Source organism: Chinchilla lanigera, unplaced genomic scaffold (assembly GCF_000276665.1).
Source record: "Chinchilla lanigera isolate Chin_1 unplaced genomic scaffold, ChiLan1.0 scaffold00023, whole genome shotgun sequence".
NCBI lineage: Eukaryota > Metazoa > Chordata > Mammalia > Rodentia > Chinchillidae > Chinchilla > Chinchilla lanigera.
Genome location: NW_004955424.1, coordinates 812,631 through 827,558, shown reverse-complemented (window position 1 = coordinate 827,558; position 14,928 = coordinate 812,631). Strand labels below are relative to the sequence as shown.

The window sequence follows — 14,928 nt, the reverse complement described above, 5'->3', positions numbered from 1 at the left end:
TGGATGTGGAGGCGTCTCTGCTGGAAGCATTCCCACCCCAGGGCTTCAGCTGTGCCTCTCACCCTCCCCATTCTTGGCCTCTCTTGTAGCCCTTCCTGCCTTGGGTTGAGACTGTCCTTTGCCTGGCATCCTTCTGTGGAGGACCACCTGGGTGACTCCTGGAAAGAGGAGCAACTGTCTCCATTTTGGCTGAGCCTGACCCTATTTCCATGTATTGATATGGACAGAGCTGGCTGGGACCCTTTCTTTATCCCTTGAATTGGCTTTAAGCAGTGTATATTGGTCCAGCCGAGGTGCTGATGGTGTCTTTGAAGACAGCAGGCATGTATCCCTGAGTCCCCGTTGTTCCCAGGAGTGAGCTCGATGAGGTGGCATGTGTGAGTCAATGCTCCATGGTGTTGGCTGTAATGAACCTTGAGATAGAGGCTCTGACTTCCTGGGGCTTGAAAGATTACACATCAGAGCTGAAGCACCTGACCCAAAACATTAGATACTATCTCAGTTGTGTTATGCAGATTACTTTCTGCATATCCCTCTCTCCGCACTTGCAGAGGTGATTTCAGGCCTCCTACCCAGCCCAGCTCATGACACTCACCTACGTCCCACGTTTCTCACAGTCACTTATCCTCAAGCCACTCCCTTCTTCATGCGTGAATAAGACCTGGGTTTGGCCTTGGGTCGAGGCCTGTGTTCCCAGTGGCCATCACTGTGGCTGGACTTAGGATCCCTTGGCTCCCCATAACTACAGATATGCCTGAGTGTCTTTATTCTCGCCACGGGTTGCACTGGAAGTGGTAGATTGGAACTAACCCGCTAGGATTCCAATAACTTTCATGGGATCACAAATGCAAACTTCCTGGGCCTTGACGAGGACCGGGAAGGGCTCTCTAGTCTTCTTCTGCTGCCTGCAGACTGTCCACAGAACAGCGCCCTCCTTCTCATTCTCTCAGGTTCCTTCCAGGCAAAATGCAGACACATTGCTCTCAACATTGGCCCACACCCATTACAGCAGCCAATTCCATTTTTTTGTCTTTTTTTTTGGTTCCAGGAATCAAACTCAGGACCTTGTGCTTGCCAGGCAGGCGCTTCTGCCACTGAGCTAGATCCCTGGCCCCGCAATTCTGTTGTTTTAAACCAGTTTCTGACAGGCAGAAGTGGGGAGCGAAGAGGTACCCAAGAGGGCCCAACTTTAACCAAAAGCTTTACACTGAATAACTTGCTGAATGAGGTGAGGAACAGGGGCCTTTGTGATGCCTTAGGAGAAACCTATCTGTCCTAAAACTTTCAAAAATGATTTCACATGATAGTGGCTTTCTCAAGGTTTTCATGATCACATAATTATCTTCCTCTGCATACAGGTAAGAGATTCCTATGGTTTTAAAAAGGATACAATGAATGCTATACTCAGTTGTGTGCTGTGAACTACTGAACTGGAACCATTTTTAAAGTATGTTTGTGACACATAGTAATTATTCATCTTGGGGAACTGGTGCATCTACTTGTCACACCTCAGCCATTTTTACTCTCTCTTCCTCTCCTCACCCTCCAATCTCCTTCCATCCCCACAAACCTGAATCATTTGAAGAAATCACACTACCCAACTTGCTGAATATTATTACATTGTATTAGAGACAGAGTCGTCTAACGGGATTTTATTTCTTACACATTCCTCTCTTCAGTTTCAACTTTGGAAAAGTTGTGGTCACGTGTAGATTTCTCTCCTAAAAGCTGGGTTCAAATATGAATAAGCCCGGCATAGCAGATATTATGGCTTGTATCCAGATGGCCCCCAACACGTCATGGGGTCAAAGGTGGGGCTTTCCAGAGATGGCTGGATCTAGGGTGTATGATGCTGCATTGAGGGGGTGTGACTGCTATAGTCCTCACTGAGTGGTTTGGCAGTTCAGGGTGTGGATGATGGGAAGGCCCACCCTGGGTGTGGAGGCATCACTCTACGGGTGAGCAGCCTGAAAGGGATGCAAGGGAGAGGCAGGTTCCTGCTTTGCTGCCTTCTGCCTGCCATGAACTGCGTCTTCTCTGCGATGCCCTTGTGCTCTGCCACCCTGCCTTGGAGCCAGCCAATTATGAACTGAAACCTCCCTAAACTGTGAGCTAAAGAAACCTTTCCTCCTGTAACTTTGGCTGTCATGTATTTTGTCTCAGCAATGAGAAAGTAACTAAGACAGTAGATATTTTTCTTTTGGTTTCATTCTGTAGCTCAGGCTTGCCTGCAACTTGTGATCATGCTGACTCTGCCTGCAGTGTGTTGAGATTACAGGTGTGCACCACCACAACTGTAGGGAAAGAAGTTTACAACTTTAAAACATTACCTGTCTAAAACATCGTGCTTCGTAAGAAAATACTGTCTAGTTATTGCTTTTCTCCTCAAAGAAAATCACTGTTGAGTGGGCACAAATCACCGACAATATGCAGAAATTTTATTATTAATAAAACACTTTATTATAAACTTCTCCAGAATATAAACTGATTTTGTATCAAGATTTTTTGAAACTTTTAGAACTATATGTAACATACATTTATTGTTATTATAATGTATTCATTTTCCACTTTCCAACCTAGAAAATATACTGCCAGTTAACAAGGGGCAAAAAAAATCTAAACTGCTTTATAGAGAAAACCAATGAACATAAAAATACCCAACTCAAAGCTAAAAGAAATCCAATCAAGAAATAGATTCAGCAAAGCCTATTAATCCTCCAATTTAAATAAATTATTTCCCAAGGGAAAATAATTCCACCATCATGGCAATTTCAATAAACCAGAACCACTCTCCTAAAGGGAAATTATATCAAATGTAAGAAAAATGTAATAATGTTTTTAGAGAACGAGGAAAAGTAATTTCCACGTTGAAGAGCAAGCATACTAAATATTTCATGTTCACCTGGCCTTTGTTAGAATTAAACTACCTGTTCACATAAGTGATACGAACATGAATATCATAAAACCAAGCTCTTCAAGTAGTTTTTCAATTTTAACTTCAGGAGAACAAAAGAGCTTCAAAATCCAAGGATAGATTGGTCCCAAAGCATTTCTTCCTCTGTTCTTTCTTCGCCTTGTTCCTTCTTCTCTTTCCTACGCTTACGGTCCTCCTTCTTAGAGGCTATATCTCGGCTTTTTTTCTCCTTACGATGCTTAGGCTTTTCTGTACTGCCCTGTACAGGTTCTGTTTCCACCTGTGTTTTCTTTCTTTGGATGCTCACGTGTTCTTCTAAATCTACCTCCTCAAGACTTCTTTTCCTCTTATGCTTGGGCCGCTCCTCCTTTGGTTTTTCTTTGCCTTCCTCTGGGTGCCTCCTTCTTTTCTGATGACTGGCTTGATGGGCACCAGTCCTGGTTCCCGAGGAGAAGTGCTCGGGGCTTCCAGAGTCTACACTGGCTGAACCATAATTATATGCTTGCTGGCTGAGGTTCAGGGGCACTGGTTTTTCTGAGAAGCAGTCCCTGGGGAATTGACAGTAGCTCAGAGACTCCAGTCTCGGCCTGTTGTCATGAACTGGGAACCACTGAGGTAACCGGTTTTCTGTCTGTGAAGTATTGCGTGATCTTGGGTAAGCCTGGACGGTTCCGGGTGGGAGTCTTTGATCAAACATTCTATGCCTGGGTCTAGAGTCAACTTCTTCCCTGTACCCACAGCTTTCCAAATAGTCCTCCCTCATCTTTCTGAAACAAGTCTTTGGCTCTAAGCCTCTGGCTTTCTGCACTTTAATATAATCTTCAAGTTCATCTTGAAAAGAGTCATATGACTTTGAATGCTTCATTAGGTTGACAAAAAGGGATTCTCTGTGGGGAAGATGGGGAGAAAAGCCTTACTAGATTATTTTGTTCTGAATATTTCCTTTGCTCTTGAGAAGAGCTTCAAAAATAAAGCAGCCCAAACAAATGAAAACCTATGTCAGCATAAAGTTAACTATTTTGACAACATATACCAAAAAGTAGGGTCAGGATGGTCAAACATCTCCTAGGGCATTCACAAGTAACTGCATCCTTCTCTAACTGGGAGGAAGACGGTAGAAAAGAGCTGACACAGAGGACAGAGGATGCTGTTGTAGTGCTACAGAAGTCAGAAGTACAGGGAGGTCTGAATGAGAACCACGCATCTGTGGTGATGGTGCAGCTGACCTGGATATTCAAGTAATTTCTAAAGATCTGAAAAAGAAGTTTTTTTTCTGATATATCAACTTGCTGTATGTTGGTTTCTAAGAGAATCACAAAAAGGTAATTTGATCTTCAGAATCTTCAGTTTACTCAAACAAAATACACTCACCTGACTAGAGTACTGTAAGGCTTAATAATAAAAGGAGGTTTGTAAAATGGTTTGAGAATGCTGGATATGAGAGATCAGCTCTGAGCTGAAAACTACTCTTAGGTGTAGTGTATGAGGGATGGGAAAGACAGAGTTCTGAATCTTCTGTGTAGCACTTGGATTTTGTTCTGTGACTTCTGATTGGTTACAAAGCATTCTAGAACACCTCTGCTTTGTTCTCTCAAACTACTGGTGAGAGGATTAAAGGAGGACATGGAGGAGAAAGCTGGAAGAGACAGAATTGATAAAGAAAAAGTTTGGAAGATCACAGACGCATCAGAACTTTGTCTGCTTGTTTGATTCTTTTATGGGAGGGAGAGGGGAATCATTTACTGTTCCTAGTACTCTTTCTTACCCCCACTTTAAATCCTGAATAAATACAAACAGCAGAAAGTGCACCTATTATGATAAACACCCTACACACTTCTGGGAACTATTTTATCTCCAAAATTTAGGAGGCAGCAGAAAAACGCATGTAGAAATGACTATTTCTTCCCTTTAACAAAAGCAAGCCTGATCTAGAACTCTAGAGTTACTAATGATCAACCATCTTGGAGATCTGAGATGAAAAGGAGTATCAATGAGGCCTAATTTGATGAATTAGGAAAATTAGCTGATTTTCAACTTAAGTAGTATAAAAATTCTGATTAGGGTAATAATGTAACAAACACTTGGTTAAATTGTAATAGACATTTCAGAATATATATATGGCCAAGAACCACATGAGAAGATGCAGATCATTACCCATCATGTAAATGTTAATTAAAACCACTATGAGTACTACATTGCTATGGCTTGTGTCTAGATGTTCCCCCCAGATCTCATGCAGTCATGGGAGGCAGGCTTTTTTGGAGGTGGCTGAATCTAGAGTTTGTGACTGATTCCTAATGCAATGCTGGGATTAAGGGTGCTGGGATTAAGGCTGGGTTATTGCTGAACCACTCCACTGATTGGATTGGCACTGCCCTAATCCCAGTAGTCTGGATAAGGCAAAAGGAGCAGAAAGAAGCTTGTTCCCCGTTTTCCTCTTGTTGCTTTTGCTGTCTTCTGCTGCCATGAACTGCTGCCCTCTGCCATTTGCCACTCTTCCTTGGAGCCAGCAGATTATGGACTGAAGCCTCCACAAATTGTGAGCTAATTAAACCTTTCCCCCTTTAACTTTGGCTGTCAGGTATTTTGTTTCAGCAATGAGAGGGAAGTAACCAAGATACACACACTCACTGGAATGACTGAAACCAAGACTGACAATACTAGTATGGGTAAGGATGTGGCGCCGTGGGAAGGCTCATAGATTGCTGGTAGGAATGCAAAATGGTACAAACACTTAACAGTTTGGCAGTTTCATAAGAAGTTATATACCAAATGACCTAGTTATACAAATCCTAGGTATTTATCCCAAAGAAAAGAAGATATATACCTAGCAAAAGACTTGTACATGAATGTTCTCAGTAGTTTTTATTTGTAGCAGCCCCCAAAAGAAAGAAAAAGCCGTTAAATTTCACTCAGTAGGTGAATGGGTAAACCAAATGGTGGTACAACCAGACAATGGAATAAATACTATTCATGATAAAGAGCGAAAACAATCCCAGTTGTCCATCAGCCAGTAAGTGGCTGTATTTTATATAACAGAATCATAATGTAGTGTATTTAAATAGTAGAACACTATTCAACACTAAAAAAGTAATGAAGCATTGATACACAATACAACATGGACAGACCCTGAAGACATTATGTTAAGTGAAAGATGACAGTCCCAGAGACCACTGATGGCACAGACACGAATGAAGAAGTGAAGGAAACCTTACCTTTGTCAGGCTGCGGACTGGCTGGAGAAATCTGATCATATTTATCTAGTATTTGCTTCAGTTTTTCAGCATGAACTGCCCCCAAATAGTGAGACTGTACAACAATCAGGTAGCTAAAAATCATGATGCAGAGATTATAAAATTTATTTTTGTCCAATATTCTACTCCCATTCACCTGAAATCAAGCACAATCTTGTTAAGATTAATTCAAAGTTTTGAACTGTACAACATAGATGAATTATCTCAAACTCATAAAACCCATCTTCCTTATTATTTGGCTTCCCATAAACCTGAAAATGAAGGCTTTTTTCAAGTGTGTGTTACTGAGTACTTGGTATCCCAGATATCACAATATCACAATTAATAGATCCAACAGTTCATCCAGGGCTTGGAGTATGAGAAGACACTGTGGGAAAAGATGATTGTCATGTAGGGTGCTAAAGATTATTCTTCTTCCAGGATACTATTATACAGGAAAGACAGTAAGAATAAGAAACCGTATCATATGAAGGGAAAGAACACCAGATAGGGAGTCTGACCTCACTTAAAGGCTTAGACATGTCTGGACTAGCTAAGGAGACATTTTACCTTTTAACTCTAGCATTCTATAATTTGAAGCTTCTAAAAAAAAAACAGGGAGAAGTTAAGCAAGAAATTGTTGCATATTATGTTTATAATCTTTAGCTACTGCAAGAGAAGCCTCTGGGCATGAGTTTATTATCTCTGGATTCACATTAGTAGTTTCCAGTTCCAACTTTACAACGTCACTCGCTTTCTTTCTCTTTCTGCCACCCCTATCATACTGGGCATTGAACCAAGGCCTTCCTACTCAGCTACAGACCCAGGCCTTTTAAAATTTTGAGACAGGACCTCTTCCCCAAGTTGTCCAGGATGGGTTTGAACTTATGATCCTCATACTTCACTCTTCCAGAGGACTGGGATTATAAGTGCATACACCAAGCTTGGCTTCTTTATTTTCTGTAAGAACTAAGGGTACAGTGGCTTTCTGGATAAAATGGAAGACATAAGGAAAAGAAAATGATCTTCAAAGTTAAAAAGACCTGAGCTTAAATCCTAATTCCCCAATTGTAAGTCACGTTATTTCTCTTCTCTTTGCCAGTCTCCTCATCCATTAAAAGGACAATGTCTTCCCACACAGGGTTCTTGCAAGGATTAAATAAGATGACATATATGACATTTACCTGCTACACTGAAAAGCTTCAGTGGGACATACTTCCTTCATTTTCAACCTACCTCATAATGTAAAATCTTTTATTATTCAAACTGTAGCACTACTCCACAGATGCCTTTCCTAAGAAGCACCTGTAAGTTCAGTCTTTCTTCATTCAATATGGTATCTACAGAGAAAATGGAGATAAGGCAGAAGATCGTATTAAACATTTAAATATTCTCAACTATGTAGTCATATTATCCCACATATCATCTCAAAACCAAATATCCTGAGTGCTTACAATGCTACAGTAATAGCTTTCTGCTCATTAGAATGGCAATATGAAAACATTTAGTAAGCCTCTACTATTTAATATGGTACCACTGTTTTTATTTGGTTCAGAAAATACCGTTTTGAAGGATGTTACTGTAGCACCAGCAGGAGAATGAACTTTATGGAGATGGTCTGGGGCACCAATATACAAAGGTTGGCTACAGAATTCAGTCATGGCATTTTATGTTTTATAGCAAATCATCTCAAAAAATGTAGTCCTTTTTTATTTATTTTTTGGTGGTACTGAGGATTGCCCAGGGTCTTCCCACTGAGCTACATTCCCAGCCCTTTTAAAATTTATTTTTTTTTTTGGTCTTATTTTATTGGTACACTTTAGATATACATAACGATCACATTCATCACAGGGCATCTATACCTGTATATGACATATCTTGCTTCTTCTTTCCCACCCCCTCCCACCCTATTTACAAAAGCTTTGTTTCCATTTACCCATTTTTTTTCTCGTTCCTTCTTTCCTTTTTCCCCTCACCCGTCATTCCCCTTCTTGTTTGTACATTTTCTTCCCATTTCCTAATTGACATTTATTTTGAGGCAGGGTCTCACTAAGATGCTGTTACCCAGGCTAGGCTTAGATTTGTGATCCTCCTACCTCAGCCTCCTGGAGTGCTGAGATGACAGGCGTGTGCTATCACATCCAGCTTGCAGTACATTGGGAAGTCACTGATTTTAGCTATAGTTAAGTCCCTTCATAAACATGAGTTCCACATCCTTCGATTAAACCAATAGCTGACAGTTGATACTTGAAAATCATCCCTGTACTGAACATGTAGACTGTTCTCCTTGTCATTATTTCCTAAACAACATAATGTAGCATCTCTCTGCATAGCATTAGGTATCGTAAGTAATTGAGAGATGATCTGAAGTATATGGAAGATTAGGTGTAGGTTATATGCATTTTATGCAAGGGATTTCAACATCTGTAACTTTAGTATCTGCAGGAAATCAATCCCCTGTGGATACGGAAAGATGACTGTATGCCACTAATGTCACTTAAGCATCACAGAGAAGCCGCAAATGGTTCTCCCTTACTTGTGGTAGGCAATGTTCTTCTATAGTTGGTACTAATGTAATCATAGGCATTTCATTTAAAAGGCTCACACAAGCTCCTCAAAGCTACAGTTATATTTATGTATCAACTTCAACTACACTTTTTTTTCATAATAAATAATCGATGCCCAAATTGCTTCATTTACATTTGAGGTCTACCCTTCAATCTGAAGTTCTCAAAAGGTGGGCCATGGTGGTGCCACACCTGTAAACCCAGCACTCTGGGATGCTGAGACAGGAGTCACATGTTCGAACACCTCCTGGGAAACTTAGTGAGACCCTGTCTCAAAATTATTTTTTTTTTTTAAAGGGCTGGATGTAGCGCAGTGTGTGGGACCTGGGTTCAACCAGTACCAAGGTGGTGCTGGTGAGATGAAATTTCCAATAGTTGAAATATACTCATTTTTTGTCTTACTATATAGTCCAGGCTGGCCTTGAACTCATGGTGATCCTCTTGCCTTAACCTACACTAGGGCCAGGGTTACAAGCATGCACCTCTGCTATGCCTCGCAAATTTGTTTTATAGAAGCTTACAGGTTTGTAAGTTGGATGTTATGGGTCGAATGTCCCTCAAAGAGCATGTGATGGAACTGTAACACCTGATGCAGCGGTGTTGGGAGGTGGGGCCCATGGGAAGTGGTCAGTGTACATGGGTAGCCCCTTTACCGATGTGTTAAAGCCCATGCTGAGGGCTACACACTTGCCCCACAGGAGGACGCAGGAAGGTTCTTGCCAGATGCTGGTCCCTTCATTCAGGAGTTCCCAGCCTCCAAGGCTGAGAGAACAATCTCTTTCCTACATAAATCACCCAGCTGTGGTAGTTACAGCCAACATGGAACGGACTAACACAGATGCCAACTGGGTAACATCAGGACTATGCAGCTGAGTGAATCAGACCCACACTCAATGGCATGAAGACCTGCCTGTGATACATAAATGGAAAAAAACAAGATGTAGGATGCTAGCTAAGTATCTATATAAACCCCAATTTTAGTATAAACCCAACATATACACGCAAAAATGGCTGGGCATAGTGGGGCATGCCTGTAATCCCAGAACTTGGGAGGCTGAGGCAGGAGGATGGCTGAGTTCAAGGTCAGCCTGGACTATATATTGTGTTCAAGGCCTGCCTGAACTACATATTGAGAACTGTCTCAAAAAACATATATAAGCAAAAATTAAGTATGCATACATGTGTTTACTGTAGAGAAGCAGCTACTATGGCTGGCTTTAGATCCACTTACTTCCTTTCTGGTGAAGGGACAGGGAAGATAGGTGACATCCAGACCTGAGCCAAGAGGAAGAGACCTCATTTCCAAAAATCCCCCAGTAAGGTGTCCCTGCCTAGGGGCTGCTCATAGTAATAGGCCCCAAATCTAGGCATAGTTCACATGCTGCATACGCCACAAAGTCCTGGGGTAGAATATGGAGGTGATTCAGAATCCCTTGTGGCAAGCATCCCGGTCAACCTCACCTAGAAATCTTATCATCCTGGGCCAGAGCTACATGTTGGACGTGGGAAAACACTCCGTGAGGAGCCATCTCTCATGTGCTAGACACTTGTCTACTTCATTTGAGGCTTTCAACTGCCTGTACCTTTGAAATAACGACTAAGCTTTGCTACTGGGTTACACTGCTGATGCATGTGAATCTGACTTGATAGTCCAATTTTGTATCCGTTAAATTTTTATGAAAAAAACCTGAAAAGATATACACTAAACTTAATGGGATCTCAGAAATGGGGTTAGGGAAAGGAGAGGAAATATTTAACATCTGCCTTCTGTACATGTCTGCATCTTTTTAATTTTTGCAAAACTCACGACTTTTGTCATTAAAAACTCCACAGCCACTGGGCATGGTGGTACATGTCTATAATCCCAGCACTCGGGAAGCTGAGGGAGGACTGTCGAGAGTTCAAGTTCACCTTGAGCTACACAGTGAGTTTAAGACCAGCCTGAACTATATGTAGCGAGACCAGGTCTCAAGAAAACACAAAACCAAAAGCTCCATAAATATTTGTTACACTGGATATCTTTAAACTAAGCTTAATGTACAGATTTAAAAGGTTTGCTTAAACTGGACTTTATGATGCACACCTGTAATTCCTGCACTTGGGAGGCTGAGATAACAGGATTGCTTTGAGTTCAAGGCCAGCCTGGACTATGTAGCTACACCCTGTCTTTAAAAAAAAAAAAACAGAAATATTTTAGAAAATATCCAGTAAATTAAAAATAATATGTATTATCTCTCAATTATGAGTTGTTTTAAAATATATAATTTGCATTTGACTCTAAAGTTAGCAAGATAAAAGTACTAACTACAGAGGTTTTTAGAACTTTTAAAATCAGAATATACACAAACTGACTAAGGTGATACACCATTTGTACTATTACCCTTTTGTTTTAAGACAGGCAGGGCTCACCATTTTGCCCAGACTGGTTCAGAATACCCAGGCTCAAGCAACTTTTCTGCCTAAGTCTCCCCAGTAACTGGGACTTGGCTACTAGGGGAGCTACTTCAAATCAGTTCAGGCTTGAAAGCAGTTTTAATGGTCCAATCAGGATTTCTGGGATAGGGTCTTGATAGGTAGTTCAGGTTGACCTTCGACTCACTATATATCAGACTCAGGGATCCTCTTGCATCAGCCTCCTGAGTGCTAGGATTAAAAGCATACAGCACTACATCTGGATAGATTGTCTTTTGTGGTAGTGGGGATTGAACCTAGGACTTCACACATTTTAGGCAAACATTCTACTACTGAGGTACATTCCCCAGCCCTCTTTTGTTTTTTGAGACAGTGTCTATGCAGTTCAGGCTGGCCTAAAACTCATCATCTTCCTAGTTCAGCCTCTGTTAGGGTTACAAGAGTGTGTCACCATGCCTGGTTCCTATTGAGATTTTGAAAGTGAGACAGAGTTGATATATCTGACAGTGATACTTCTTGGGTAACTTCTGGAACAATTTCTGAACAAGGTCTTCAAAAAAAAAAGATGCTGGTTAAGCATCCAGCTATATTTTTTTCTTCTTGTAGCCCAGGCTGGCCTCAAACTTAATGATCATCCAGTTTTAGCCTCCAGAGTGGTGGGGTTATAGGGAAATGTCATCACACCCAGCTATTTAAAGCTTTTCTAACTACCTAAAATAAAAAAAATGCTAGGTCCTACCAGTGTAGACAGTGTAACATACCAAACATTTACCATGTGCCAAGTCACAGCTACCTGAACTGCTAATGAAGGATACTCACCTGAAATGCAGTGACAAACATAACTTTTTAGGTAACAATTATATTTTGGTAAATAATCTCAACCGTAACTTGGTAGAGATTTCATTATTCTTTGAATGTTATCTGATGACCATTAAGGGCAGAGTTTCATGTTTCATGAATTACAGTTCTAGTACAGCCAGACTGGGGAGAATACCAACACAGGACTGCTAAAGCAGCTGTTCTAAAGCTATTGCAGTTAGTGCAGGGTTCCTCAACTTCAAAAACATTACTGACATTTTGGGTAGGATAATTCTATTTGTGTTTTTGTGTGGTGGTTTTATAAATTTTAGGATGTTTGTGACATCTCTGGCCTATACCAAATTGCCTGCAGCACCTGTGCTCCCTTACCATGTCCCTCCCTTCCTGGAGGTAATAAGGAAAAATGTCTCCAGACCCTCCAGGTGGGCTTGGTGTGAGATTACCCTTGATTAAGAACCACTGGATTAGTCCCAATAATCCACCCAATGGATGACAAAACTCAAGCCCAGGAAGTATGGGACTTACTCAGGGTCATACAGCTAGTAGAGAAACAAGCACCTATGACTAGTCAAGTTTTTGAGTCTGCTATTCTCATTTTACTACCCTGAAGTTGTATAGAAAAGTTATTGCTAGCACTGTATGAAATGCCATCTTTTAAAGTCCGTACACATGTAAAGTCATTGCAAAAAAACCCTCCAAATATCCCGTCTGGCAAAAGCTGTTTTCCCATGAAGAGCTGTTTTCAAGTCTTGCTGTGATCTGGCCATGGGAACCACACTGAACGGTAGTCTTGACACCTACAAGCTGCTCTGGCATACTTGGTGATAAGCAGGAAGTTTGGTATAAAAGTTAAGAAAAAAAAAAAAGATTTTATTTTTTATCTCAGAACAGGGAATGATACTTATCCTCTAGGCTGACTGAAGACACTCACCTGGTTGCAATCAATTTCTAATGAACTTTATTGTATTTGTTTTGCAGGACTGAGAACAGAACCCAGGCCCTTTGTACAGAACCACACCCCTAGCTGACCCTTTATTATTTTGAGACAGGGTCTTGCTAAGTTGCCCAGGCTAGGCTGAAACTTGTGAACCTCCTGCCTCAACCTCCCAGAGTACTTGGATTGTTAGTGTCTGCCATCTCCAGCAAGAAATTATTTTTTACAGGGTTACTACATTTATGGGTGTCCCTCCAAGCGAAAGGAATCTAAATTACTCTGTAACATTGTGGCTTCTACCATTCTTTATAGAGAAAAAAGAAACAAACAGAAAACCCCACATAAAAGCAGAAGCAAGCAAATACTAACAGTTATAAAAAAATTAAATGTCTGAATGTTTTACTGAGCTCTTTTGAGGGGAGATCAAGTGCCATAATCTAAAAGCATCTCCAAAACTACTTGAAAGCCTTATCTGCCAGGTCCCAGCAAGCAGGCTGCTTGCAGGTATACAGTACTTGTAAGAACTCAAACATCTCTTAGCTTGGGATGGTCAAGAACTAGCTTTCTGGGTTATGGGAAATGTGTTGGTGAGAACTGTAAAAACTCCAAAACTGCACAAAGAGACTTAACCACAACTGAACATGACCTCTAGCAGTCTATGACCAGGTCTCTGCCCTCCCACTTTGAATCTGGTTTGGAAAAGCTCTGGGCAGTCAAAAGAATTTAGTTCTAGCCAACACCTGATGACAGGTTCCTAACCTTGCCTTTTTTTTTTTTTTTTTTAAAGGCAGGGGACTCGCTATGTGGTTCAGGCTGGTCTTGAATTCACTATGTAGCCAGGCTAGTTTTGAACTTGCCCTGATCATCCTGCCTCAGCCTCCCACATGTTGAATTACAGGCGTGTGCCACCACACCTAGCTGCATTACCTCACCTATTTCTTGTGCTGGGTACCGAACATCATGCACGGTAAGCAAGAGAAACCTACCACTGACCTACATGTCCAGCGCCGACCTGTTTTAAAAAGCACTGACTAAAAAGGGCTTAGCTGTAAATATTTCCTACGTGCTTTTTTATCTTTTTGGTGCTGGCCATAGCACCCAGGGTCTTGTGTGAGTTCTACCACTGCACTACACCCCAGCCTTTCCTGTGTCTTTCTGAGATGTGCAGGCAGTGGCCACAACCCAGGAATCTTTCTCAAGGAGAGGGCGGGCCTGTCTCCCGTCTCTGTGGGAGCTTAACTTGGTAATTCCCGGCCAGCAGACAGCTGGCCTACTTGCTTTGACAGTGACTAACCCTGTGTGATTATTCACCTTTCCTCCTTACACATTCTCCTCTCGCAGGCCCAGTCACTGCTGAGCAAATACGAATAAAGTTCAACTTTCCTCCCTACTGTCTGTAGTGAAGACAAACTGTTTTCACGGTTAGAGTATCTAATAATACCTTTATTTCTATTCCTGGTAGACACACATTAAGGCTCAGACCGCCACCAAGCTGGGCTCGTAATTTTAGTAACTTATCTTACAGTGTCACGTCCTCAAAAAGTTTAGGCAAGACGCAGCCCTGTGATCCCAAAACTCTGGGAGGCTGAGACAGGAGGATCGGAAGTTCGAGCCTGGCCCGGGAAACCTAGCAAAACTATCTTGAAATTGAAAGAAAAAGGGCTAGGGATGTAGCTCGGGGCAAAGGCCCTGGGTTCAATCCGCAGTAAGAGAAGGGGCGCTAGGAAAAGCCTGTGACTCCCTAAACTTCGCCCCGTCTTCTCCGAAGACCTCTGCAACTGTGAAGCTCGGAACTGCTGCCTCAAACCCCGCTCCCGGGTGCTAACTCCGTTTCTCAGCAGCCTACCGTGAAATCCTACGCTCCGGGACGCCGGGTCCCCCACTGCCTGGCGCCCCGCTCCTACGTCTGCCCCTTCCACTTCCGGGGTCCGTTTACCCGCCCCCTCTCCCTTCCCTGACGCCCCAGGGCCGCCGACCCTGCCTGGCCGCCTCGCCCGTCCGCGGCGTCCCCAGTCCTCCGCGGGGAGCCGGGCGCCGCGCTGCCGAGAC

At 42.2% G+C, this 14,928-nt stretch overlaps 1 protein-coding gene across 2 annotated transcripts in view; it reads right to left on the bottom strand.

Annotated features, from left to right (window-relative positions):
- Nucleotides 1-2,436: 2,436 nt before the first annotated feature.
- The window catches only part of Krcc1 (lysine-rich coiled-coil 1), a 12,881-nt gene continuing 389 nt past the window's right edge, over nucleotides 2,437-14,928 (bottom strand). Inside the window, exons 2-4 of one of the 2 annotated variants that reach the window (XM_005385384.2) lie at nucleotides 7,384-7,487; nucleotides 6,130-6,304; nucleotides 2,437-3,801 (exon numbers count right to left, since the gene is read on the bottom strand). In XM_005385384.2, the coding sequence (XP_005385441.1) occupies nucleotides 3,018-3,779 (762 nt within the window). In that variant the 5' untranslated portion in view covers nucleotides 3,780-3,801; nucleotides 6,130-6,304; nucleotides 7,384-7,487 and the 3' untranslated portion in view covers nucleotides 2,437-3,017. The remainder of the gene's footprint in view (nucleotides 3,802-6,129; nucleotides 6,305-7,383; nucleotides 7,488-14,928) is intronic. The other variant, XM_005385385.2, reaches the window with a different exon arrangement.